The 27,653-nt window shown below is 43.2% G+C and overlaps 1 protein-coding gene and 4 non-coding genes across 7 annotated transcripts; 2 read left to right on the top strand and 3 right to left on the bottom strand.

The window, feature by feature from the left end:
* Positions 1 to 1,129: 1,129 nt before the first annotated feature.
* Trnad-guc lies at positions 1,130 to 1,201 on the bottom strand. Its single transcript has one exon. It is a non-coding gene; the product is annotated as a tRNA-Asp (tRNA).
* Positions 1,202 to 2,141: 940 nt separating this feature from the next.
* Trnag-ucc lies at positions 2,142 to 2,213 on the bottom strand. The gene has a single exon. It is a non-coding gene; the product is annotated as a tRNA-Gly (tRNA).
* A 514-nt stretch (positions 2,214 to 2,727) lies between these two features.
* Trnal-cag lies at positions 2,728 to 2,810 on the top strand. The gene has a single exon. It is a non-coding gene; the product is annotated as a tRNA-Leu (tRNA).
* A 9,416-nt stretch (positions 2,811 to 12,226) lies between these two features.
* Trnag-gcc lies at positions 12,227 to 12,297 on the top strand. The gene has a single exon. It is a non-coding gene; the product is annotated as a tRNA-Gly (tRNA).
* Positions 12,298 to 14,700: 2,403 nt separating this feature from the next.
* LOC103161891 (low affinity immunoglobulin gamma Fc region receptor III) lies at positions 14,701 to 27,499 on the bottom strand. Of its 3 annotated transcripts, XM_027417051.2 has the most exons (7): positions 27,277 to 27,499; positions 24,821 to 24,953; positions 21,407 to 21,510; positions 20,708 to 20,728; positions 19,746 to 20,003; positions 15,988 to 16,242; positions 14,703 to 15,472 (listed from the first exon to the last, which is right to left on the bottom strand). In XM_027417051.2, exons 3-7 carry the CDS (start codon positions 21,489 to 21,491, stop codon positions 15,288 to 15,290), a joined length of 804 nt encoding a protein of 267 aa, XP_027272852.1. In that variant the 5' UTR covers positions 21,492 to 21,510; positions 24,821 to 24,953; positions 27,277 to 27,499; the 3' UTR covers positions 14,703 to 15,287. The 3 variants fall into 3 exon arrangements, with proteins under 3 accessions (XP_027272853.1, XP_027272852.1, XP_027272851.1); XM_027417050.2 differs by lacking the exon at positions 24,821 to 24,953; XM_027417052.2 differs by lacking the exons at positions 21,407 to 21,510; positions 24,821 to 24,953 and having other exon boundaries at positions 14,701 to 15,472; positions 27,277 to 27,468.
* Positions 27,500 to 27,653: the final 154 nt, after the last annotated feature.

The following is a 27,653-nucleotide window of genomic DNA, read 5'->3' as shown; positions in this document are numbered from 1 at the left end:
CACACACACACAAGAGCCCAATCCAGAATAGTAGCTGGACTTCAGCAGAGAACATTTGCCGAGCATGCAGGAGACCCTGGACTCTGTTGCCAGCACTGGAAGAGCAAATGCCAGAGACATATTCAGCAAAACATGAACAGGTAGCTGCTCCATGAGGAGAGTGGGGTGTCTTTTACTTTTTATTCTCTGTTTTTCTGCAAGGAGTCTGTACTACAGGAAAACATATATATTTTTCAAAATGACCATATGATCATATACTATATGCTAGGTTCTATTACACATATAATCATTTACACTCAAAACAACCACTCGAAATAGATATAATTAACATTTGTGTGCACATGGGGGTCGGGGAGACAGAGAAAGAGCCCTTCCAGAAGAGATAGGGAAAAATCCACTGGAAATAATATAAGTGCTAAAAAAATAAGAAATTTGTTAGCGAAATTATGGTGTGGTTATGTAGCTTAACACAACGAAGTAATTAAAATGAGTGAGATTGGAAATGTGTTTGACTATACAAATCACATTCTTATAAGGAATTGTGCTTCCCAGGACTTTAATACTGCAAAGGATCTCAGAGATCGTGGATCCAATGTATGAACGCAGAAAAAACAAAGTCTTGCCGAAGCAATCAAATTATTTCCCCCAAAGCGCTTTTCCATAGTAATTTAAAACAACCAACATTAAAACAAAAGGTAGGTCACCGGATCTGCACTCAGACCAAAGCTCCTTCTGTACTAGATAGGTTGAGGCCGAACATTTCTGTCATTCTGCGTCGTCATGTGCAGGGGTTGGCGGCTGTTTCCCAAGTCTACACACCTGCAGTGTGGCAGTGGAAAGGAGCTCGGACTTGAAAACTTGGTCTGCCCACTGCTGCCACTTCCCTATTGTGCAGAATCACCGTAGTGCCCGGTGTTTTATAAGTGTGAAAATGTCTAAACCGTAGATACGGCAGGGTTAAGGACCTTCACTTGCTGAATTGAATAGTCGATGCCCACTTCCCACTAATTTGGTTAGAAAGAGATACAGGTTCTTGATATCAAAGGCTTGAGTTTTTAAAAGTGACTATCCCTCTTTAGCAGAAAAACTGGTCAAAGAGAGAAAGGATTAAAAAAATAAGTTTGCTAGTCTCCCCGTCGGGGAATCGAACCCCGGTCTCCCGCGTGACAGGCGGGGATACTCACCACTATACTAACGAGGACAACTGCGACAAGCGCGCCAAAGTAGCTGCTCAAGAAAGGTATTTCTAAGAGACGCCCCCCCCCCCCCCAGAACATAGCAAAATTTTGTTTTGTCTAAATCAGGATTTTAAAAAACAAAGATAATGTAAAACATTCATGTATCTAACAATTTCTAACAGCCAGGTTCAACAGTAGAAACAGGTTCCTTATTAATATCAGGGATCACAAAACAAAACAAGAGACACGAAAGTCTAAAAGGGGTTGAAGGGAGAAAGGAGGAATCACGAGAGGGAAATGAAAGAGGGCACGCGGTGAACGTAAACAAGTCATTGTATACATGTGTGAGAACAAATTCGACAGTAAAAAAACTCGGTAAGTTTAAAAAAAAAAAAAAACTCGCTAAGTTTAATAAATCCTGTTCAGCCCCAGACATCCAAAATATTATTTCGACATGTAATCAATACAAAAAAAATTAGATTATAGATTTCTTAGTCTTCAAAGTCTGGAATGTATTTTGCACTCAAAGTTTAATAGGAAGAACAAATAATACTATATAGATGTCATAAATAAAAAAATCAAAAATAAACATGTCTTTTCCTTACTTAAAAGGTCGAAATGAGTAGCCGTTTAAATTTTTTTCCACTTAGTTAACGGCTCCATTGACTACTTATTTCGATTAATTTAATTAAAATGAAAATTGAAAATGTCATTCTTATACGCACTGTCCAGTTTCAAAAACGCTCAAGAACTCAAGCCTACTGTGTGATCCTCTCGGATACCGAAGGCTGTATGAGATTCTAACAAGAGATCTCAGACTCCAGAAGATTCCTAAAACAGGAAAGGCGAAACACCTTCAAGTACCTCATTCGGGCCCAATTTGGCGGGGCTGGTTTCATTCAAAGAGAGAAAATAGAACCCTGTGGGAACTGTGACCTAAAAAGCTACAGAAAAAAGGACACCTGCGTTGGCCGGGAATCGAACCCGGGTCAACTGCTTGGAAGGCAGCTATGCTCACCACTATACCACCAACGCGGCACGACTGCAAGTCTCTTCTAGTCTCTCTAATACAAGTGAGGAATTTGCCGACGGCGTTTTGAAACTGTTTCTACCAATCTAAAAGTGGTTCCCATGAGAAAACCCAGCGTCCGCCCCGTGGAAAACGCTTCTCGGCTGCTCACAGCCCGATATTACATTCCCAGCTCCGGGCTCCGCACCCACTTATCTCCGCCAGGCAGCACCCGGAGTCCACCCGGCCGGCTTCCGTTAGGCGATTTAGAAAGGAAGGTGGCCGGTAGGAGATCCTCCCGGGCCTGACTCTGGACAAGAGGAGACCGAAAGGTCCGCAGAAGAGATGGAAAGTTTAGAGTGATGAGGAAGTAGGAGATAGGAAAGACCCGCCACCGTTTTCACTTCTCCTGCTTTGTAAAGCGATCCAGGAGAGTTCACGATTCTTTTTATTTGAAGCCATAAACAAACGAAACCAGGTGACAATTGCGTCAACAGTGTTGATAAGCTTATAAGAAAGAATGGAAAAACAAAAGGACATGTCAGGATGGCCGAGCGGTCTAAGGCGCTGCGTTCAGGTCGCAGTCTCCCCTGGAGGCGTGGGTTCGAATCCCACTTCTGACAACAGTTCTTTTCGGCATTTATGGTATATCTTTTGGAAAAAATAATACTAAGAAAAACTCCTCAACCCAGTATCTTTTAATTTGTTACAGTTATACCAACTCTTTCAACGCTGAAGCAATGTCTCGAAACTTTTGTAAGCATGAAATTACCGTCTTTCCCAACCCCACCACCAATTCTAATTAAGTAGATTTGCTATTTAAGTGTGGATGTGCTATTTGATTTAGCAAAACCGAGAAAACTGAAGTCTTCATGACATCCTTTTTCTAGAAGATCACAAAGAAAGCACTGCCTGTTTTCAGAGAATTTTAGTGGTGGGGGGGGTGGCAGGGGGAAGTTGTCTTCTTGACAAGAGGTGAAAGCTTTTTAGAAGTAGACCATAACTGTGAGGATGGGTACAGCTTTAGATTGGTTCATTAAAGTTTGCGAAACACAGTCATATTCTCTGTCATTGACTAAACTATGACTATTGGAAATGTCATAATTTTCTTCCTAATAAAAATGGATGTAAGAATCAGTAGTCTACTCATTAGAAATTCTGAATTCAGTTTCTGTCTCAGACCTGCTGACTGCCCCTGGCAAAATTGCCAGGTAACAGGAATGTATATTAAAGTTTCGGAAGCCTGGACCTATCCTTTTTCACAGGACGATGCTAACCTAAAGTGCCCTTTCCCTTGCTTCCCAGGAGACCACCTTTTATTCTGTATCATTTAAGCACTTAAAATATGTCAGACGCTGCGCTTCAAACAAAGGATACAAAGTCACTATGTTAAAAAAAAAAAGTAGTACATTTTTAGTAGAGATGTATAAGGAAATAGATGTTAGACATATCAGAAAATTCTTAAAAGAAGCATGAGCCTGAAAGACCCCCGAAGAGGTACTTTCGTAGAAGAAGACCCGCACCCAGGAATCAGCGAGACCACGGACTTGGATGCAAACTGCAAGAGGCTTTATTGGAGATACGGGTACCCGGGCGACTTAGCTTCTGTGAGGCCAAGTGCGCCGAGCCAAGGGAAAGGGGTCCTTATATAGGAAAAAGGCGCAAGCTAGAAGCAGGGATTCTATTGGATAATTCTAATGAGGCATTGTACAGAGCTATTCCCATTGGTCAATGTATATGAGGCGCTATACAGGGTTATTCAAATGAGGCGAAGTACAGAGTTATTCAAATGAGGTGAAACACAGAGTCTTTCAAATGAGGCGAAATACAGAATCATTTCTATTGGATGGTTCAAATGAGACACAGAGCCATTCCAGATCAGCATATTCTCAAGGTCTGGTGTCTGGTACAACAGACTCAATTCCCCCCTCTCCACGTCCAGATGGCTGACCTTGGGGGCGGAGACCTTGGGACGGAGTGTTTCTCATCGGGCGGGGGCTCAGGGGCAGGGCTCCAGGCCGGCTCACTTGGTGTTCGTTCTCGTGCCGGCCCACCTGGTGCTCCTTCTCGGGCCGGGCGGGTGGCGGGGGAAGTGAAGGCTGCCGGGGGTGGGGATCGGGTAAGCCGCCGACAGGAGGAAGAGGAGACAAACTTGAGAAAGAAAGGGCTAAGGGGCAGGGGTCTTTCATTCCCCCATTTCTCTTGTAACTGAATGGAATCTTTCATTCAGAGGTCTCTGGATACTCTGGATCTATTTGCTTTAGCTGGTGGTATTGTTGAGTTAAGACTAAGGCCTGTACAACAGATAGTCGTTCTCTGATGAATTGAGTCATTTTGTTCAGAATGCAGGGACCAAATATGAGGATCAAAAATAGAATAACCAGAGGTCCCATGAGCGTGGATATAAGGGTAGTCAACCAGGGGGACTTAGCGAACCATCCTTCGAACCATCCTTGTTGAGACTCAAATAGCTGTTGCCTCTGTTTTAGCCTTTCCCTAAGTTTGGCCATGCTGTCCCTAACTATTCCTGTATGATCTGCATAAAAACAGCATTCTTCCTTGAGGGCAGCGCATAGTCCTCCTTCCTGTAGAAATAACAAATCTAACCCTCTTCTGTTCTGCAGGACTACCTCAGAGAGTGATGTCAAGGATTTCTCAAGTGCGTTTACTGACTCTTCTAGGGCCTGGATATCAGTATGCATGGCTTGCTGTAGAAGTTTGAAATGACTAGTTTCCTGTAAGGCAACCGTACCGGTCCCTATGCCAGCTGCTATACCTCCCATAGTTATTCCCCCTAATAATAGGATACATTGTGTGCTTGTAGGAAACTGTCAAAAGATAAATAAAAGATGTTTTGAAAATTAGATACATGCGGGTGGCAGTAATCAAAATGCACTCTGTAGGTATATGAAATTGTCTATTTGTTTGTTTACAGAATCTCACTCTATAGCTCTGGCTGCCCTAGAACTTGCTAGGTAGACCAGGCTGGCCTCAAAACGGCAGGGATCCTCCCCTCTGCCTCTTGAGTGCTCCATGTCCTGTGAAAGAAAAAATTTAATAAAAATATTTTTTAAATTGGACAATCAGGGCTGGAGGCACAGCTCAGCAGTTAAGAGCACTTGTTGCTGTTCCAGATGACCTAAGTTTGGTTGTCGGTACCCATATCAGACAGCTCACTCCCAACTGCAACTCCAGCTCCAGGAACCCAGCTCCTTTTTCTGGCCTCCTCAGGCTGACGCTCACAAATACACATAATAAAAATAACATTAAAAAAAGTAAAATCACACAAATCAAAATATAACAATCATTTATAAAATACCTTTAAAATATCTTTTAAAATGTCAAGATCATGAAAAATAAGACTGTGGAACTATTAAACAGTATACAGAGTTTAGGAAGCATGATTGGTCGGTGTAATAGCATATCCGACATTGACTTATGAAACAGAAAAAGGAATCATTAGTAGGAAATGTGAAGCCTGAATAAAGTCAACAGCTCAATTAGTAGTTTTCCAATGACATTTTTCTGAAGTTTGGCAAGCGTATCATGGTTATATAACATCTTAACAACAGGAGAAGTTGTCTGGCAGATATGCAGTAATTTTCCATGGTATCTTTGCAGTTCCTCTGTTAATATAAAATTACTACAAACCAAAACAAACAAAAAAAAGCCCTTTAAAGCAATTGCCTATGAGGAGGAATTGGGAATAGGGCAAGAAACTGCCCGTAGCAATAATATCTTAATAATGGGTGTGTGTGCTGATTTAATTTGTTTTAATTGTTTAAAGGAATTGAGTAAACATAGTTGTGATTATAATAATCAAAGTAAAACTGTGGGAGTGGAGGGATGGCAAAGCCTTCCTCTGGTCTGAGTAGGGATGTTGATAGTGTGTGCAGAAAAGGCCCACCATAACTCTCTCCCCCTGGATGTTTAGGCCTGAGCCTGCTCCTACAGAGACTGCTGCTAGTGAAATTAGCTAAGTCTGCCCACTCATTAAGCTGTATCAGTAACCTCACTCACTGTTTAACTGGACATAACAAACACACTGAGCTGCCCGGGTGCTGTGGTTTCTCCCTGGATCGTAATCCACTCGACCCTAGCCTTTCTAGGTGCCCATATGTTTGTATGTATTTGCCTTTTCTTCATTCCCTTGCTGCCTCCTGATAGATCAGTTCCTAAGGCTGTGCAAACGCCCTAAGTCTGTATCATACAACTGAAGGGTCTGTAATGGCCAATTAAATAAGAAACACTTTTCAAACAAGCTAAACCAAAATGGTCAGCAACGGCTGTTTAAAAATAGATGCAGAACTTAATTTGCTTAAATCTTGATATAGAAAATTAATACTAATATTGGAGGATCTGGGGCGTTTTTACAACAGATAAATATGCTTTCCAAATTAAAAGATAAAAGTATGCTGTTGAATGCTAAGAACTCTGAAATCCCGCATCATCGTCCCTCTTTGGAAGAACAAGTTGAAATAGTTAACGTTATAAGTTAAAAAGAAAGGAAGGGGGTTTGCTCTATGCAACTCTCTTTCTTGGCCTGCCTTCAATGTTTTTTTTTTTCTTTTTAATAGTTGCTTTTAATGCAAAGCATGTGGGTCAAATTCAAACAAACAACAGAGTTAAAAATGACATCCAGGGACAAGTGGCTTGCTAGCGTAACCTCCTCTCTACCAGAAAGAGATTACCCGACTCAATACAGTGAGGCATTGCTCCAGCCAAACACTTTCCTTTCTGAGGTTGAAGCATCCCCACAGCTCATGAGACAGACAGAGGTGGAATGAACTGAATGGGAATGAAGCCAGGAAAGCTTCTCCTTGTCATTTGCTTGGCTGAGCTGGAGGATATTTTCCCAGTTTCAGTCACTTGAGATAAAAAAATAAGTTAATGAAAAAGATTTTTTAAAAAAGAATATTCATCTTTAAATAAGAGGGTGATAAGATGGCTCAGCACATAAACCTGATGACCCAAGTTCTGTCCTAAAAGCTACCTAAAGGTGGAAGGCGAGAGCCAACTCCACCAAGTTGTTCTCTGACTTCCACACTTGTGTTGTGTGTGTAATAACAATAATGCCCCATGATACTGCTATTGGATTGGCTGGGTGTACCAAATATCTGTTAACCTGGTTGGCAATCGAAGAATAACTAGCAACAACTTATGTTTGTCAGCAGTGTGCTAAACATCTAACATTCTTCTTTACCTCTGACACCTATTGATCCCTCACAACAATACAGAGGTGTGCTATTGGCATATTTCCACTGTGTGGAAGGGAATTTTGAAGTGTGGAGAGTTTAATTTGCACAGTAGTTTATGGCGGAGCTGAAAAGCTGAGCAGTCTGGTATGTTGATATTATTATCCTCCTGCTCTGCTCCTAGCCTCATCAGAAACCAGATGAGACCATGCTATTTCTCTCACAGACACAGGACCAACCTAAGTTTGATTACCTCCCCAGACCTATTCTACCATGCCTGCAGACTTGGGTGGTTTTGTCTCCAAAAGAACAATTAAATGACCTGATTAAAAACTAAGCATGTGAGTGGGCCCAGCCTGGTGACCCATGCCTTTAATCCAAGCTCTGGAGACAAAGGCAGGAGGATCTATGTGAGTTGGGGACAAGTCTGGTTTATACAGTGAGTTCAAGGCCAGTCGGGGAAACATAGTTAAACCCATTCTCAAAAGACACCGAAGCAAACAAACAAACCAAACAATAATATAAACTGTTTATTAGTGCAGTAATGCTGACAAACTAAACTTCTGATATAATTTTACCTTAGGGTCACGTACGAAAACCATATCTCTTTTCCAGCACAATCACCACACCACTGTACTCTTTCCATGTGTCCACCTCAAATTTTTCCACTTACCCTGTTTTCTCCATACAGAAATCTTGAATACAATGAGCTGGTGTGTGTGTGTGTGTGTGTGTGTGTGTGTGTGTGTGTGTGTGTGTATGCGCGCGCGTGTGCGTGTTTCACAAAACTGGAAAGGGGAACATGAGAAAAGAAGAAGAGATCTTAAGTAAAATGGGGAAAAGAGCAATGAAATAGTGTAGTAAGAAAGCAGAAGGTGAACTAACTGTGAGAAGAAAAGGAACCAGCTGGAGGGGAGAGAGGAGCAGGGAAAGGGGAGTAATGAGTGAGAAGAAAGGTATGGATGCATGAAGACGCCATGATGAAGTCCATTGCTTTCCATAAAAACTATAAAAGAAAAAGAAATTATTTTAAGGGATGGAGAGCAGGTGCCGTTGAGAGTGCACACTGCTCTTACAGAGGACCCCAGTTTGGTTCACAGCTGCTGGTAATTCCAGCTCCTGGGGGATCCCATACCTCAGGCCTCCAAGGGCACCAGCATTCATATGCATACCCCCCTGTCCCCTCCACACACAATTAAAAATAGTAAAAGTAAATCCTGCTTTTGGTTTTTCTGAGTCAGGGTTTCTGTGTGTAGCCTTGGCTGTTCTGGAACTTGCTCTGTTGACCACGCTAGCCTCGAATCCAAACTCAATAGAAATCCACTTCCCTCTGTCTCCCAAGTGCTAGGATTAAAGGGATGCTCTACCACTACCTGGCTTTTAAAAGTGAATCCTTTAAAAATACAAACTAATTTTAAACAAAGATATCTTGTATATAGCCTTGTGGATTTCCTTCACAACCTCCTTCAACATCTACGGCAAAAAAAATGTTCTGAAAACTTGTTGAGCGTCATCTGTATTAACTCCTCGTTGCTGCACCGTATGTTGTGGACTGGTGTTTGTGGGGCTGCAGTCGGGACCAACCGATCAGCCCTGGGGCTGCTCCTGAGTGGGGAAGTGTAGATGAGGAAAAGGCTAGCTATAGATGTTAAAGGAAAGACGGAGACATAGGATAGAGTCAGGAGGGCACTCAACTAACCAACCAAAGGTGGGGACAATGGCAGAAGACTTCTATTATCACGTATAAAGGGTAAATAACAATTACTTCCCTTAATCCTAAAGACACTCCATAGCTGCACATATTACTTGGCCTTCAGGCATTTCAAAGCTACATATATCACCTAGCCTTCAGGGTGAGAGTAAACCCACCTGGGCCCAAGTCTGTTATTTAGACTTGGGCACCACCAAGGTCAGGGCATCCTGTAGGCATTCAGCTAATGTCTTAGAGACAATAGGAGTGATTTGAGCTCTCTGAACTTGTGGCAAAATGGAATGGACTCCTGACAAAAACTGAGCCTGATCATTTACTTAACTGGTTGTAATAAAAACAAAATACAATTTTAAAAAAAGTTTATTAGATCTACAAATATATTGCACATAAAAAATTCAATTCATGCAACTGCAAATTAAATGAAATATAAACTAAGGCAGTGGCAAAATGCCACACAAACACTATGACAAAATAACTTTTTTAAATGGGAGAAATGGATTTGTCTTTTTGTTTGTTTGTTTTTTGAGACAGGGTCCCTCTACGTAGTCCTGGCTGTCCTAGAACTTGCTATGTAGACCAGGATGACCTTGAACTCAGAGATAGTTCTGCCTCCTGAGTGCTTGGATAAAAGGCATGCACCATCACATCTAGCAAGAAATAGATCTTAAAAAAAAAGAAAATCAAACAACACAGACCTCAATTATAGAACATAATGAGAAAAAAGCTCCCAGCTTCCAGGGCAAGATACCCCCATTCACCTCTGAAGATATAAGTGTTGTGCCCAGGAAGAAAGATCCCAAAACCTCCGTGGAGCCAAATAGCCACTGACTGCAAGTGCAAAAGTTTTTTTTTTTTTAATTAGTAACCAAACCTGCCAAGACCCTACTCTATTGGGAGAGTAAGGCCCATCTTACAATTACAAGGCGTTTTTAAAGGGAAAAGGAGGGGGATCATGAGACCACAAGTCTCAGTTTGCAAGTTTCCCATGGTTACAGAGACTACTTAGCACACAAAGTTCCCATACAAGGTTATCATCAAACAAAGGGCCTTGAATAAAGAAGGCAATAACTGTCATCCGACTAGGTAAAATTAAATGGCACATCTGCAGGCTAGGGACTTATGATTGATACCCATCCTGTGACCTAAAAGTTTTACCACTGGTAGGGCAAGAGGCCATCTGGTTCCCAGTCTTCTCAAGGCAAGGAGGTAGTGGCAGATGTTGACCCAGCTGCTGGCGGGTCTGAGCTTCTGGTCACGTACTCCGTGGTCAGGGGGCTCTCTTTCTTTGTCACAGCCTAAACGTTTATGTCTCTTAGTTATTAATTTTCCCATCATAATAAGGTAGGATTATAGAAGAGTCTAGAAGACCAATAAGTCCAGCCCTTACAGACATAGATGACGTATCATGACAGGTCATTCAATCAACTTCCTCAGTTATGGGGCCAGTACTAGGCCTCTCCGGGCAAGCTTGAGCTCCGCTACTGCTACCCCTTGGAACACCAGGCCCCAGATAAAACCTACAGAAGATGGGGCAGCAGGTCTGCTCCAGTGCCGCCTTGTGATGCATACACTCCTTGCCTGCCAACTGGTTGTGCTCCACCAGGCCCGACTTCCTGACGCTTGCCTTGCCCTTTGCATCTGTCCTCTTCTGGAATCTGTCCCTCCGGACCTCAGCCTTGTACTATTCAGCTTCGTGAGCCACCCTCTCCACCTCCTCCTTGCTGAGCTGGCCCTTGTCGTTGGTGATAGTGATCTTGTTAGCCTTGCCTGACTCTGTCTGTGGCTGTCCACTTAAGATACCATCGGCATCTATGTCAACATTTCCTTTGATCTGGGGGACTCCACGGGAGCAGGAGGAATGCTACTGAGCTCAAAGCTGCCCAGCGGGTTGCTGTTCTTCATCACAGCCCTCTCACCCTCATTCACCTGGATCAGGACCCCAGGCTGGTTATCAGAGTAGTGAAGGCTTGGGTCTGTTTGGTAGGCACAGTGGCACTCCACCGGATGAATGTGGTCATCACTTCACCGTCTCCAGCCCCAGGGACAAAGGAGCCGCATCCCGCAGAAGATCCTGCACTTTCCACACAGCCACCTGCACGGCAGCCCCACGGGCCACAGTCTCATCCGGTTGATGCTCTTGATCAGCTTCTTGACGTTGAAGAAGTCTTACAGACGCTTCTCCACCTTAGCGATACGAGTAGAATCACCCACCAGGATGACCTCATGGGTTTGGGCCTTGACCAACTTGGCTTCGCTCAGGGTCATCTCTACGGGCTCCAGGGGGCTGCAGAAAAGGTCTGAGCAACATTTCCTCAAAGTGGACATGAGTAGTGGACGTGTAGAAGCCCACACCTCCGCACAAGAAGTTGATCTTCAAGGTACCACTTCCCTAGAGACAGACACAGCTTCTGGCACTCAGGTTGGAACAGGACTTAGATAGATGCTCGAGGTGGCAGGAGTTGGTTCTGCTCAACGCCGCCGTCCTTTCGCTGTCTCTCAAGCCAGACTAGCTGGGATCGGTCCGTTTCGGCGCCACCGGCTTTTCATCCGGGGTAGAAGCCGGGTCTCCTCCTTCCCTCCCTGGCGAGAACCTTCCCACACCTTCTGCTCCCACCCGAGCCTTCGGACCCGGCCACGACCGGCCGTGCTGACTCCCGCAGAAAATTCTGACCCAGCGGCCGGCAGAGGTGGAGAGCGGAGCAGCTGGCTGGTCCCCATTCCCTACGTTGGCTCAGAGCTGCTTCACAGAACCACACAGAAAGTTCCAGTTCTTCCAGGCCGCTTCTACATGCGACAGCCGCCAAGTCAAGGCAGCAATGCTGCGAACAAGTTCTCCCTTTTGCTAGTTGGAGGGCAGTTCTGCTCACGGGCTGGCTGAGGCTGCCCCCCACCCCCACAACTGCCCCACCCAACCCAACCCAACCTACCCCACCACCCTACCCCTGCTTCAGAAAGCCACGTAAACAGAACCATAGCTTCTAAAATGTAAATAGGGGTGTACGGTTTGTCTTAAAAGAATGAATTCTTGAAACACAAAGGTCGGCTTTTGGAAATCAATTCAGTACGTACTAAGTGTAACTAGGAGTAGAGATAACATGAAATAGTAGTACTGGAACCCCATTTCTCATGTCTAGCATTGGTGGTTCAGTGGTAGAATTCTCGCCTGCCACGCGGGAGGCCCGGGTTCGATTCCCGGCCAATGCACGCGGATTTTTTTGTCCTTTCCTTCTTCTGGAACTCAGGGTACTTTCGACTTGACTCCAGTTTTTTCACTTGTTCACCTCCGAAGATTCGGGAACCTAACCCACCAACCATGGGAACGCTACACGTAGGGAAGCCTGCATTTCGCTCCTGTGTTTTGGTACTAATCTTGTAAAGTTCCTCCCCCAAAGAGGCATCGTCCTCAGAGCGTTTTGGAAAGACTTTGTATTTTTTATCTGTGAACCATTTCCCCCCCCCCCCTTAGGCAGATTCAGATTTAGAATAAATTGCTGTAGTATCAGTCAATCATATGCTCCAAAGCAGTAGTTCTCAACCCTCCTAATGCTGCGGCCCTTTAATACAGTTCCTGATGGTGTGGTGACCCCAACCATAACATTATTTTCCTTGCTACTTCATAACTGTAGTTTTGCTGCTGCTATGAATCGTAATGTAAATATCTGATATACAGGACGTCGGATATGTGACCCCTGTGTAAGGGTCCCTCACACAGCTCCCAAGAGGGTCGCGGCCCACAGATTGAGAACCACTGACTGCCCTAAAGGCCGAAGTGAGTTCACCAAGCAGTGAAACTACATTACTTCCCACTGTGTTTTGAAAATTGAGACTTTTTATCGTGTCCCATTTTCTTTAATTCAGAACATTCCATTTTGACTGTCTGATGTTGGACTTATATTGAAATTGAAATTCAAAAATGCCCTTAAAGAAGAAGCTGGATCTCTCTGTCTGTCTGTCTGTCTGTCTGTCTGTCTGTCTGTCTGTCTCTCTCTCTCTCTCTCTCTCTCTCTCTCTCTCTCTCTCTCTCTCTCTCTCATACACACACACACACACACACACACACACACACTCACCAGGGAATACAAACCTGGGTCTCACAATGCAGTCTAGGGGTCTTCATTGAGTTCATTTTCTCTGCCAGTTAAAGAATTAAAAGGCAAGAAAAATCTCAGCTCAACAGGTGATAATGGAGAAACATCACAGACAGGAACAGCAATTGAAGAATGGCATGCCTCAGAAGACACACAGGAAGAGCTTCTGCATAGCAGAGTGTGTGTGTGTGTGGGGGGGGGGTGAGACTGGACACGACCCAGAAAGCCAGAAAACCCAGCCTATTCTAGAGAATCAGAGTTCCCTTTTGCAAGTTCTCAGTCTCATTGATAGAAGAACCTAAAAGCAAACTTATAAGGAAACTCAAGGATCATTTCATTAGAAGTTGAGGGAAATCCAGAGTGGGCCCTCTGCAAATCCCAGAAGCTGCCAGGAGGGTGGAGATGAAGAAGTCATGCCTTTTGAGGTCAGCAATGGAGGTCTGCAAGCAGCTATAAAAGGAGGCTGGAGGTCTTCAAGAAAACAGTGAGAAAGACAAGTGATACTGGCAAGCACACTCAGCATTCTGGTAAGCATCTTAGAAGATAAAAAGGGGGGGAAGGGCCAGGCATGGTGGCGCACGCCTTTAATCCCAGAACTCAGGAGGCAGAGGCAGGTGAATTTCTGTGAGTTCCTAGGCCAACCTGGTCTACATAGTGAGTTCTAGTACAGTCAGGGCTATTTGCCTCAAGAAGAAAGAGGAGGAGGAAGGGGAAGAAGAGAGGGAGAGAGAAAGAAAGAAAGGAAGAAAGAAAGAAAGAAAGAAAGAAAGAAAGAAAGAAAGAAAGAAGAAAGAGGTGGAGGAGGAAAGTCACACACTAAACAAGCAAGCATACAGAACATTGATTAAAAATAAGTAAAAAGGAGGAGATTTAGAAATGGTAGAGGAATAAAGTTATACTATTGAATAATCAAAGATCCCTTACTGATAATATTTGAGTGAAAACTAAAAGGATATTATCTTAGTCTGTTTTCTGTTGCTACAGTAAAGCATAAGAGACTAGGATCTTTATTTAAAAATAAATAAATTTTTTATTTAGTTCACAGTTACAGAAACTTTAGTTCAAGAGCAAGTAAGGGCATTTGTGAGACAAAGGGCTGCTAAGCTGCAGGGTGACTAAGCTATTCCTCCTGAAAAGCATCAACCCATGCATTGGTGGAGGTATACCATCATCCCTGATAATCTGAATGCACTGAGGATCAAGCCTCAGTCTGAGTTTTGCTTGGAACAATTCTTATTTAAACAAAGGACAAGTGCACAGTGAAACAGGATGTGGGTCTCTGTAAGCAAGGACATCCCTGAAATAGAAAACGGTGGTATATGAAGTATAGGTGTGTGTTCAAGGAGGAACAAAACTGACCAAGAACAAGCAAGGAAAAGCAGAAGGAATGAGATCAGAGAGGTGAGATCATATGGTATCATCTTAGAGAACAATGAAAAGTCATTAATTAGATTTCCTTCTAAGTACAAGGGAAAGCTTTTAAATTATTTTGAGCAAAGAAGTCACAAAAAGGAAATCCTTAACCCGGATTGATTTTTTTGTTTTATTGCTAGAGGGCAAACCCAGGACATCATGTAAACTGAGTAACAGTTCTGCCACCAATTCTCAGCCCTTTTTTCCCCTCCCTTTCTTGTTGAAAAAATAGTACATTTAAATTTCTTTGTTTTGTGTGTGCATGTAGACAGAGAAGGGGCACCAAGGCCTACCATGTTGAGTGTGTGGAGGTCAGAGGACAACTTTCAGGAATTTGTTCCCTTCTTCTGTCATATGGGTTTCAAGGATCAAACTCTGCTCTATGGCAGGCTCAGCAATGGTTGCCCTTTCCTGGTGAGCCATCTAAACACACACCTACGCACTCCCCACCCAGCCTACTTTTCTTGAAATAGGATCTTACTTAGTTATCCAGATATCTAGCCTTATACTCACTCTGGCACCTAGGCAGGCCTTGAACTTCTGATCCTCCTGCCACAACCTCCTAAGTAGTTGAAATTACAGGACCGCACATGGGGCCTGGCTCTAAGTTACTTTCGAGGAAAACTGTAAGAGAAGCAACAGTATGGCTGAAAAGATGCTGCTGCCACTGCGGTTCTGCCGTATGACGCAATGTCATTTGTCCTGAGGAACCTGACACTTTCGGACTGACAGGGTTTTTCTCCACTCCTCCACGGGGATTTGAAGGTTTCTCTGTACATAGAAATAAAGGCCCGTGTCCACTGCAAACAGGAGGCACATCACTAGGCAGAAAGCGGCATGGTACCAAAGTAGAGAGATGACGGGTGTAGTTGCTGAACCTGGTAGGAGAGTCAGAAGAATTGGAAGAAATGAGCCATTAAGACAGAAATTCAGAAGAAACAGTGAGGTCCCTAGTGCAAAGCCATCACACCAAGTATTTAAAAGGACAAGAGCATATAAGTTGGGGAGCCTTCGATGGACTTTTTATCTCTCAGCAGTCCCCCACATGTTGCTAAATCTGTATTTCTAAAGGGTGGCCATGCCACATCTGTAGGAGATACAAGAAGCTAAACTTCAGCTCTTAGGAATGCCTAGGAACTTAGAGAACCTATGCACCAATGACAAGGCTCTGTTTGACTGCTGCCCAATCGCCCTGCTGCCCTAAGACCTGCAAGTGAGGAGCTCTGGGCTGAGCCCACCTGCTATCACTCCGCAAGGCCTTCACAGCTCTCCTCTTTGCCTCCACGCCCATTTTGCTGCTGTGGCATTCCTAGATCTCCATGTGGGGCTATACAACTTTAGCGTTTGTCTATCTCCTCTTCTCCCTTCCAACATCTTGACAGAGTCCCCATACCTTGGACAGTGATGGTCACAGGCTTTGATGTGTATTGTGACTTTCCTAGATGTGCTGTGCAGTAATATTCACCACTGTGGCTGTGATTTGCTTTGGAGATGGAGAAGCTGCCAACAGAATGTTGATATTTTACAGATTTTCCATTCTGGTAGAATATGATCTTGCTCATGGCTAGGTTCCTCCATCTGTGGCACCTCAACTTGATGGTCTCCCCTTCCTCAAACACCAGTTGAGGGGTCTGGAGCAGCAGCCAGTCTGAAAGACACAAAAAGACTATAGGACTCAGAGAGTCTTGGCTCAGCTCTGAGACCCAGGCCATCCTTCCTGGTGAGATATGATATGCTAAGGGGAGAGAGCTTTAGTTTGTCATCAGACAATCTTGATCTCTGATCCTAATTCCACTCATTTACAAGCTCTTCAGTCTTGGGCAAGTAATTAAACTCTTCTGGGCCTCAATTTGCCCATCTGTGAAATGGGCATGATCAGATCTTGCAGCTATAATGGCTCTTGGTGCAAAGTATTCTCCTTCCTCTTTTGAAAGAAGGCAGCTGCCACCCAGTCCTGTCAGGAAGTAACAAGACATGGAGATCCAAGCCCTTCCCGGCAGGAAAGAGAAATCCAGCCTGATGGATGTGAAGAGGACACAACAGAACCTTCTGTTTGGGGGACAGTAGAACTTTTTGAACCTCCAAAAATGTTGGAAAGAAAATTTACTAAGACACTAAGGGACTGGAGCTATGGCTCAGTAGAAGAATGCATGCATGAGGGCCTGGGTTCAATCATAGCACCCAGTCAGGAAGTGTACAATCACAACGCCTCAGAGGTGGAGACACAGCAGTCAACATTCAGCGTCATCCTCAGCTACACAGCAAGCCTGAACTACATGAAACCCTGTCTCAAAGAGCAAAACCAAACAAAACCCTATAAAGCCCTTGTGTCTTCCTTTTACACAGACCCACGTGACTCACACAGGGAAAGCATGGCATTACATCTATGAGATGTTAAAATAACTTTTAAAACAGTTTTACGGATTAAAAAACACCATACTCGTGTAGGAAATACATTAATTTCAGTAGCTATAGGAGTTATAGAATAGAGCCTGAGTCCTTCAGTGTATTGTAAGTATAGTGTTTATGGTCTAGGATTACTAATTTAAGGATATGGCTTTTGAACAAATCTTAGAAAGTGAGGTAAGTGGCCATCAGCTGTTTTAGCAATGAGTGGGGCCTGAATAATCGCAAGCTTCTCTGCCATGGTCTACTCAGGCTGCTTAAGAAAGACCCATAAATTAAGCACCCATGAGCCAGATGTAGTAATGCATGCCTGTAATCCTAGAACCTGGGAGGATCAGGACTTCAAGGTCATCCTCTCTTAAATAGTGAGCTGGAGTCTAGCTGGGCTACATGATGTTCTATCTTAATAAATAAATGTACAAAACATAACCTCCATGGCTTATAAACAATGTACATTTACTTCTCAAATTTTTGGAGTCTGTGAAATCCAAAGCAAGAGGCCAGAAATGTTTACATCTGATGAGAGTTCACTTCCTAGTCTATAGAATTGAGGCTTATTATCACACTCTTATAGAATTTTCGTAGATCTCCATAATAAGAACTCCAGTTTCAAAACTTAGTTACCTCCCCAAGGACCACCTCCTAATACTATCTCCCCCTGGGGGGTACAATTGCAACATGTCAGTCTTGGAAAGAGAACATTTGAAAGCACAACACAACCCTGAGTAGACTCCTCTACCCACATGAAAAATGAAAGCATAAGACCCTTTAGGGCAATATAGGAGTTTATGACCCTGAAGTGCAGGCTGGCCAAGACTCATTATGTAATGAAGGCTAGCCTCAAACTTTTAGCAAGCAGCAAGCCTCCTGCCTCAGTTGGTATTACATACAGGTAAGAGCTATCATGCCCCATCAGGTAATAATTGTTTGTTTGTTTTGCTTTGTTTCTGAGATCTGTCAGGATTCACTATAATAACCCTGGCTGTCCTAGAACTCTCTCTGTAGACCAGGCTGGCCTGGAACTCACAGAGATCCGACTGCCGCTCTGAGTAGGGATTAAAGGTGTGTGCCATCTTTAATTTTATGTAGTCCAGTCTGGCTTCCAATTCTTTGTGTAGCTCTGGCACTGGGACCTTAAAGAACCATTTTACTTTATCTTACTTTATTTTGAGACAGTCTCACTATGTAGCCCTCGCTGATCTGGAATTGACAGAGATACACCTACCTATGCCCCCAGAGTGCTGGGATCAGATGCATTTGCAAGCATACTCAGCCCTAAAGTACTGTTTTTAAAATCACCTTCTTGGTCTTAAACAAGAGACTCTAAAACACTAGGTACTTATGTGTCCCATCTTCAGGGCTTAGGTACCAAGGTAATCTGAAGTAAACTACAAACATACTTGTATTTTCAGATATTGGAGTGGCATAGGAATAGTGTCCAAGAGCATTTTCATTATAGACTGTTAAACTGAACATTGTGGCATATTTATACAAACCTAAATCAGATCATTGACTCCTTAAATTAAAACTATCTCATGATGACGCAATGGAATATTATTCAGCCATGAGAATGAATCCTATTTTTGACAACATGGATGAAACTAGAAATCATTATGTTGAGTTAAGCCAGACATAGAAAGACAAGTATGTAATATCACACATATTAGAGTATTGAAAATAGTCGATCTCACAGAAGTTGAGAGTAGAATGGTAGTTAGCGGAGGCTGGGAAGAAATGAGGAGAGGGTGAAATGGGGGGAAGGTTGACCAGCAGGTAATGATTTACAGCCAGATAGGAGTATTTTGAGGTGCTATTGTAGAGTAAGATATTTTATAGACAATGATACTATACTGTAGTATATTTCTCTCTCTCTCTTTCTCTCTCTCTCTCTCTTTCTCTCTCTCTCTCTGGTTTTTTGAGACAGGGTTTCTCTGTGTAGCTTTGGAGCCTATCCTGGAACTTACTCTGTAAACCAGGCTGGCCTTAAACAGATCTGCCTGCTTCTGCCTCCCGAGTGCTGAGATTAAAGGCGTGCACCACCACTGTACTGTATGTTTGAAAGGGGGCAGAAACAGAAATAAGGATTTTCAATGTTTGTTCTATAAAGAAATGATAAATACTGGAGGTGATAAGTATGCCTAATCCAATTTAAGAACTGAATAATTTATACATATAACAAATGTCACATGCCATCCTCCACAAATATATGTTGTTTTATACAACAACCAAAAAAATAGTTTCAAGTTTTAAAAACTACTTTATAGGCTCTCATCTCGTTTAGGGATAAAAGCCATCACACAGCCTTTTCTACATGTATGACAGTTTCCTTCCCCTTACCTCTGGCCTGGTTTTCCACATTTCAGTTCTCTTGGAGGTTTCACCTCCTGTCTCCCCATACTTGTCAAGCCTGCTCCTGTCTCTGCAGGTCTACACGCAGTCTCCATGCTTCCTCACACAGCCATCACAGAAGTGATGTTTATCAAGCAGGGACTTCCTTCTGTTTCTCTAGAAGCAGCCTTCCTGTGACCTTGAACCTATTGCTTAACCAGGACTGAGTCAGATAACAGCTGTCCCCTCAACACAGTACTAAACAGAGTGTGTGAAAAGGGAAATGATGTCTTTCTAAAAGGCTCTCAGTGATGCTTCCCAGAAACCAGGCCACCCTCTTTCTTGTAAACTTCTATCCTGTAAGCAGATTCCTGGGGCCTGGTATCCCAACTCCTCCCTGGGCCCGTGTCTACTAACCGGAAATCACTCCCAGATGTACAGGGTCGCTGAGGCTGGTCTGCCCCATTTGACACTGGTATTCTCCACTGTCATTGCTTGAGGCTTTAAACGTGTAGCTGGGCTGGACCTGGCTCCGGATGGATCTCCCATTGTGGAGCCACTGGGTGGAATAGTTCCCAGGGCTGTGGGTCCCTTCACACTTCAGTGTCACACTGTCTTCCCTCAGGACCTGGATCCATGGGGGCTCAAGTTTCACCACAGCCTTCGGGAGATCCGCTGAGAGTAAGAGAACAAAAAGAAATGTGAACAGGTAAACTTTGAGAGACTGTGGATTCCAAAGGGGAGCCCAGGGGCCAGAGATGCTGTCATTGATCCAGTAAAGATCCGGGAATATGATGACTCACAACTGTAATCTACCAACAGAACATATGCAGCATTTAAGATCTGACTGTAAAACATAATAATTCATTCAAGACCACTTGTGGGCAACTCAGCAAGTCTGTTTCAAAATAAATTTTAAAAGGGTTAAAGTTGACCGGGTGTTTAGGGCGCACGTCTTTAATCGAGCATTCGGGAGGCAGAAGCAGGTGGATCTCTGTGAGTTCCAGGCCAGCCTGGTCTTCAGAGCGAGTGCCAGGATAGGCTCCAAAACTACATAGAGAAACCCTGTCTCGAAAAACTAAGAAAAAAAGAAAAATAAAAGGGGGGGGCCTAGGGTTGTACCTCAATGGTATTGATCCTGGGATCAATCTCTAGACCATTAAAATAATTGTGTACTTGCAATCGCCTCTTTCCCTTGGATTCCTGGGCAATCCAGTTGGAATCTTAGCAAGGATTATTCTTCAGGCTCTGCCTTGAAAGAACTACCCTGTCTGAACCCAAGCCTGATGCTTGGTAGAACAGACATTTCCCTACAAAGTAAGTACAGCATTTTATTGTAAGGAAGTAAAACCATGAAAACAAGGGAAGCATAAACTTACCAGTCTGCCTGTCTGCAAGAGCTGTAAATAAGAAGAGAAACGGTCAGTGTGGAGTAGCAGCAGATGAAAGCAAATAGAATCATACATAAGGGAAGTCAGGATGGGCTTGGAGCCTCTTCCCCTCCTCAAGAGTCTGTTTCTACCTCTCATATCCTCCTCACCTTATCCTGCCAAGGGGTTTGCACAGCTGCAAAGCAAGTATGAACGTTTGATGCAAGACAGACTTTCCAGGAACTGTAAAGGTACCTCTGAATTCTGAACTTAAAAAACACTAGAGTAGTAAGAAGTTAGAATCCTCGTTTTGTTGTTGTTGTTGGACAGGATATCACCATATCGCTCTGGCCAGCCTGGAACTCACTGTGTTGACCAGATTAACCACTTGCCTCTGTCTCCTAATTGCTAAGACATGGATCACCACACCCAGCTCTAAAACCCTCTTTTTTCGTCAGGGTCTCCGAGAAGCCAGGTTGGCCTGGAATTGGAACTCACTGTAGCTGAGACTATCCTTGAACTCCTGGTTCCCATCACCACCGCACAAGTGCTGGGATCACGAGCAGGTACCACCAGACCTGGCTCTCTTCCCTTTTTTTAAAATCTCTCTCCGGCTTCTAACCCAGGCCTGTTCCTCTGTCCTAGTCTCTGGAGTCCACACGCTGGGAGAGGCTGAAATTGCTCTACTTCAGAGTGACCCCCACTCACCAAACAGCAGCAAAATTGTCAGTGGTTGAAGCAGCCATTGGCTTCCAGAATGCCCATTCTGAAACATCTGTGTCTCCAAAGTCATTCAAGAGCTCGGTCAGAGTCTGGTGGAGTTTAGGAGATGATTTAAGAAAAGAGGAAGGAAATGAAAGCATGTTCTTGTGTAATCTTGTTGGGTCAGCAGACTCTGGTTCTGCTAACTTAACAATCACTGGGCACACAAGATGTGGAATCTGCTTGACATAGCTTTCTTCATGTAGCCCCTGTTATACCCTTGGGGGAAACCCCAAGTTACTGTTTACTAGTGAGGAAACTGAGGGAAAACACTGGAAAGCAGAGGAGGGAGTCTGCATTTAGTGTCTGGGGCCTTCATTTTGGGTTGCTTTTATGAGTTCCTGTGCTGCCTCACGGGCCAACGCAGAAAGTCCTAAGGGAGCTTTGGCAAAGGAATTTTGATTCAGGTGAGATAAAGACCTTCTAAATAAGTTATTGAAAACTCATTAGAAAGAAAAAAAATAAGAATAATTATCTGAAGAAAACAGTCCAAGAATATCTCTATACTATATGCAAGAGTCTGACCTTGCCCTCCACACACGTAAGAAAGTTGTTGAGAGTTTTTGTTTTGTTTTGTTTTTAAGACACTGACTCTGTATATAGCCCTGACTGACATGGAACTCACTATATAGACCAAGCTGACCTTGAACTCATAGAGATTAGCCTGCCTGTGCCACCTGAGTGCTAGGATTTAAGGCGTGTGACACCATGCCCAGAGTAAAAACAAAATTTTCAAGTATAAAGAGCAAATTTGTTAATAAAGAAATTGTAATAGCATAAGTGCTATTCAAAAGAGGAAAACCGAAATGGTCAAGATGGCTCAGTAGGTAAAGGCACTTACTGTTAGGCCTGATGACCAGAGTTCCACCTCTGAAACCTACATGGTAGTTGGAAAGATCTGATGCCTCTGTGCTCTGAACACACACACACACACACACACACACACTTAAATAAATGTTTTTAAAAACATACTTGTTTGATGTATACACTCATCATCTACACGTTTCTGACACCAAATATATGTGTGTGTGGGGGGGGGGGGGTTTCCATACCAAACAATTCTCTAACACCATCTAGGATTCCTACAATTTCAACTCAGTTCTGACATAATCTACTTGGAATTAACATGACTGTTTAACATGACTGTTTCACAGAGCAGACAGAACAAAGGTCAAGAAACTTGAGCATGCATGTATAGTTGTCATGTAAGTTAACGAATCTTTCTGTGGGAGATGTTGGCTGTTTGGTGATGTTTTCTGGAACTGTGCCTTGCCCTTCCTTTTGGAATGTCTCAGGCTAGTCCCCCTACCCACCTATGCAGAATCGTTATGCTTTTACAATCTTTCTCTGTGTAGCTTTGCAGCCTATCCTGGCACTCACTCTGGAGACCAGGCTGGCCTCGAACTCACAGAGATCCGCCTGCCTCTGCCTCCTGAGTGCTGGATTAAAGGCGTAAGCCACCAACGCCCGGCTGCTTTTACAACCTTTGTCAGAATGTTTCAGTAACACTTTTTTGGCGTTCCAATGTGGAGCCTGAATTTCCATATAGGGCTTGAGAAAACTGAAAAAGGAAAAAGAAGGAAGAGGAGAAGAAGGAAGAGGAGGATATGTCTCCTTTAAGAGGCTCTGCCATACAAGCATGCTAAGTAGAACAGCAGGCTAAGTAAATCTCTCCCTCCTCTGTGAATGCCACAGTAGGGGGGTATCAACTTCCCAGAGCGGGGGTGGGGGTGTGGGTGGACTACAGCTCCCATTTGAACACAGCTCTCAGCCAGGCTCATAGGGCCTAAAGCTTGGCTTTCATTGACCTGAATGAGGTGGAGTCAGCCACCAGTGCAAACCCTGTAAGGTTTGGCTTATAAGGCTAGAGACACAGTAAAGACTGGTCCAGGCAGAAAAAGAAAAAACAACAAAAAAAAAAAAAAAAAAAAAAACCTCTAAACAGGTTACAGTGTGTTTTAAAGTGTTCGTAGACTTAGGGAGAAAAGAAAATAGGTATAGACAATCATAGAAAAAAGTAGACAGTTTATAAATAATAAAGTCTATAAAGAAAGAGTAAAATAATATAAAAGAAAAAAGCCACATAAAGAAGGAAAATGTGCGGGGAGTCTGGATCCTGTGTGGTGTTGTGCTAACTTCGAGTTTCTTGACTGCTGACGAGAGAACAGAAGCTGCTGAAAGTGTGAAAAGGACTGCTGAATTATAAACCAACCTAGACACTTCATGGCGCCTTTACTTTAAAATGGAAGACAGAAAATGTATCATGTTGGGGAAGGGGTTATGCTTTCGTTTTCACAGGCAACTGAAAGAAGTGGTGGAACACTTCAAGGTTAATAGATATAAGGTTTGATCAGGGGAGACCTCCTAAAAATCTTGGCTACAGACGTAAAGAAATAAACCTAGAAAAACCACAAGACAGGTTATGTATATTTTACCTGCTCAAACATAAGCAGAAGTAAACCATGTTTGTACAATGGACAGTCCATACCTGTGTTGATGCTGATATGCATGTTACCTTTGAAAGTTTATGTGTTTTCAAAGCAAGGACTGGACACACTCAAAACAGGTGGTCCATGTAGTCCAGCCTCTCAGAGAGCCTCTGTTGCAGTTACCTCAGGGTTCTGCATCTAGAACAGCTTCAAGGCTGCTGGCTGACATAGTCAAGCCTTACAGACTATTCTAGCCAGGACTGCTGATAAACCTTATGCTTTCCCATTGCATAGAGACTGAAAACAAATCTTATAGCTAGTTTTCTTAGTACTTGAACATTGTCTCAATTTTCTCAGGTTCCTGAAAGAAGTTGTCATCCACAGAGAACAATTAACAGTCTAGAGAACACAATGTCCACATTTCCAAGAGGTGGGGTGGGTGGTTTTTGACCATTTGATGGGTTACGGATGTTTGTCATCATGTAGGGGGAATATAGGATAAAAAGACAACTATTAACATCAAATATTTTACATTGGTATGATATGGTATATTGATACAAACTTAAAGTTTTTTTGTTACACTGCATGTATGTTCCTACTATTGGGGGTATTGTACTTATGCAGCTCATTAAAAATGTAAAGTATAATTAAGAAACGCAGGTTAGTAGTCATCTTAATGATCAAACTTGCAGTCATATTAGGTATGTTTTCAAGATCATACAGAGATATATTTTAGATAGATAGGTGATCTTTAAACACTTCAGAGATCTACAGAATATAGCATTTAACATGTTTAATAACCTAAAGATTTTCATGATAGTAAGACATGTCAGCACCAATTTACTTCAGAAAGTATGATCGGCAAAAAAGAACCTCCAAATGGAGTTTGCTTTCACTGTGGCAAAGCTAGGTGTTTGGGCGAGAAACAGACCTTGCCTTGACTGCTGACAGTATGCTGAACAAATTGGACAAGCAGAACACAAAGACTGCCAAACTTCGCCAAAAATGGTGGAGCAATCCTTCAAAATTCCTGCTTCACAGAAAAGTCTGCCAGATCTTCTAGGCTGTAGGCCAAAGATGAATACATCAATGTTTCAGAGGAACCTTGGGAGACTTAACAGGCAGTAAGACGTCTGTTCTTTTGGAAGTGACTTGTACTGCACTTCCTGTTTTCTCTGGTAATATTATATTCTTCTGTAGTCTTTGATGAAGTTGAAGACTAATATAGTTTTATTTAGTTATTATAAAAGGTAAATTAGGTACAGAGCTTTGGACTCGCCAGGATAGGATAGATAGTATTTTCTTTGATTCTTCCCAAAATACAAGTGGACTGAATATTGTAAACATAATTCTTGTTTGATGGTTGCTCTTATTATATATAGTTTTACTATGTTAAAGTTAAAACCTTTCTTTTTATTTAGACAAAAAGGGGGAAGTGTTATGGAATATTATTTTAACTATGTAATGATGTGTTACATCTGTTTAGGTTGTGGTATATTACTTTAACTGCGTAAAGGTGTGTTACATTTGTTTATGCTGCATTTGTTTAATTATGTAAAGATGTGTTGCTGTTTCACCTTGCCTGCGTAAGGCACCTGACTGTTCTAATAAAAAGCTGAATGGCCAATAGCTAGGCGGAAGAGGGATATTTGGGGCAGGTGGGCAGAAAGAATAAATAGGAGGAGGAATCTATGCTCAAGGGAGGAGAGAAGAAGGAATGAAGAGAACCAGGCAGAAAGAGGGATATGCCCGGGGTCAGAAGCCAGGCAGCCGTGCATGGAGTCAGCAAAAAACTAAGATAGACAGAAAGAAAGGTAAAAAGCTCAGAGGAAAAATGTAGATAAAGAAAAACAGATTAAAATAAGAGCTAAGGCCAAGCATCCCCAACTAATGATTTGGGAGCTGGTTGGTGGCCCAAGAGAAAGCCTGCTACACTTTTTAATTTCCAAAAAGCCAACATATATTGTTTTGCCTCCAGCATATTTCAGTTTAGACTCAACATTAACTATTTCAAGGGTGGTGGCTACTACATATACTATACATCAAATGTGTAAAGGAAAAGTGATTTAGAAAACTCCTGATTTTATATAGAGATAAGCAAGCTCAGCCCTGTGCCCTGGACTAAAACCTCACAGCAATCAGTCCTTTGATGACGTGTATGGGAGTACAGGGAGTCTCTGGACCATGTTAGCTTCGTCACTGCAGTTAACAAACTCAGGAAAAATGCATAGCTTATGCGTACCCTCGGATTACAGGGACCACCACGGAAACCTACATGTCTACTGTATCATGTATAGCAATGTCCATTACTACACTGGTGTGCTCTTATCTTTGTCTGTTGCTATATCATTTCCTCATGTTTATGTCAGCAAACACAAGAAACATGAGACACTTAATCCCACTTTGCTTCCTCCTACAATGAAATCTCTATAGGCTCTGCATATCTCCGGAGACTCCAGGCATGAATGTTCAATTTATCCCCAATTTTTATTAACTGTGAAGAGATAATAAGAAACAGATTGTTCTCATTATACTAATTAAGAATTTTTTATATATGAATGTCTTGTGTAGTTACATGCATATGACTGCAGGTGCCTGGAGGTCCAGGAGGGAGTGTTGGATCTTTTGAAACTGGAGTTGTGAATCTCAGTTGATACTGGGAGCTGAACTCTGAGAGCAGTCAGTGTTCTGAGAGTCATCTCTACAGCCTGAAGGCATTGGACCTTTTAAACCTTTAAGCCCTCTTTCAAAATGGTACAAAAAGTAACTGTAAAATTTGTAGATTAAAAAAAAAAAACCTTTGGTGGGTCTACTTACCTAGATTTTAACACATTTCACTACTCTACACACTACTCCGGCATAGGCCTCTATCTTCTCCAATGGAGAGCTGCATTCTTCCCGGGCACCCTCTCAACTTGCCCCTTCTATCCTTGCAAAGGTACAGTCTGTTCTGAACACAGCAAGGGAAAGAATATTCCTAAAACTCAATAAGGTTCCAAAACCTTTGGTAGTTTCACGTTGCTTTCTAAATAAAAGCTAATACTCTCACAATCTGTGTGATGTGGCCTCTGATTTCTCTTCTGCCTGTTGCTTATTACCCCTTTCGTCCAAGATTTCACTTGAAAGTCACCTGAGGATTCCAGGAATACAACAGTTTTAGGCTCGATCCTACTATAAGCTCGGCCTACAATATTCAGGCCCGCTACCCCCGGTGCCCCAGAGTACAGAATCCAAACCCTCCGGGACTAAAGAATCACTAAAGGTCGAAATCGCTGTACCTTAGGAAATGCCCTTAACGCACCACTCAACCCGACACGACGCAAGCAGGCCCAAGTGTCGCATCAGCCTATTTTGCTGGCATGGGTGTGACCCTCAGCCACGTCTTACCTCTCATACCCGCTCTCCAAAGCTCCAAGGGACAGGCGGAAGCCACCAGTGGTCTCAAGAGCGGGGGTCCTAGTCCTGTTAGGGGAGAGTTCTGGCCGGGTACCGCAGGCTTTTGTGTTTCCGTGAGGAAGACGCCTTTAGGGGCTGGCAGAACTAACGGACCTGTCACAGTGAGGGCAGCATCACGGAAGTCCGGAACTTATTGTCCCCATTAGTATAGAGGTGACTAACCACGCCTGTCACCCGGAAGACCGGGGTTGATTTCCATGATGGGGAAAAAAGCTATAATTTTTTCAGCAGGATCCGCGACCCCGGGGGCGCTGTCCCTTGGCCACATTCGAGCTGCACACTGCCCACTGCCAGGCATGCCCTCCCGC

This window comes from Cricetulus griseus, chromosome 5 (genome assembly GCF_003668045.3).
Source record: "Cricetulus griseus strain 17A/GY chromosome 5, alternate assembly CriGri-PICRH-1.0, whole genome shotgun sequence".
In the NCBI taxonomy this organism is placed as follows: Eukaryota; Metazoa; Chordata; class Mammalia; order Rodentia; family Cricetidae; genus Cricetulus; species Cricetulus griseus.
Note: the sequence above shows the minus strand (reverse complement) of the source record. Positions and strands in the feature narration are given on the sequence as shown.

Excerpts from the sequence above, each read along its gene's own strand:
- LOC103161891 (XM_027417051.2), bottom strand. The coding sequence starts at position 21,491 with ATGACTTTGGAGACACAGATGTTTCAGAATGGGCATTCTGGAAGCCAA. Across the intron at positions 20,729-21,406 it reads GACAATTTTGCTGCTGTTTG|CTCTTGCAGACAGGCAGACT; the intron begins GTGAGTGGGGGT and ends TCTTATTTACAG. Across the intron at positions 15,473-15,987 it reads TGTGACCATCACTGTCCAAG|GTTCAGCAACTACACCCGTC; the intron begins GTATGGGGACTC and ends CTCTCCTACCAG.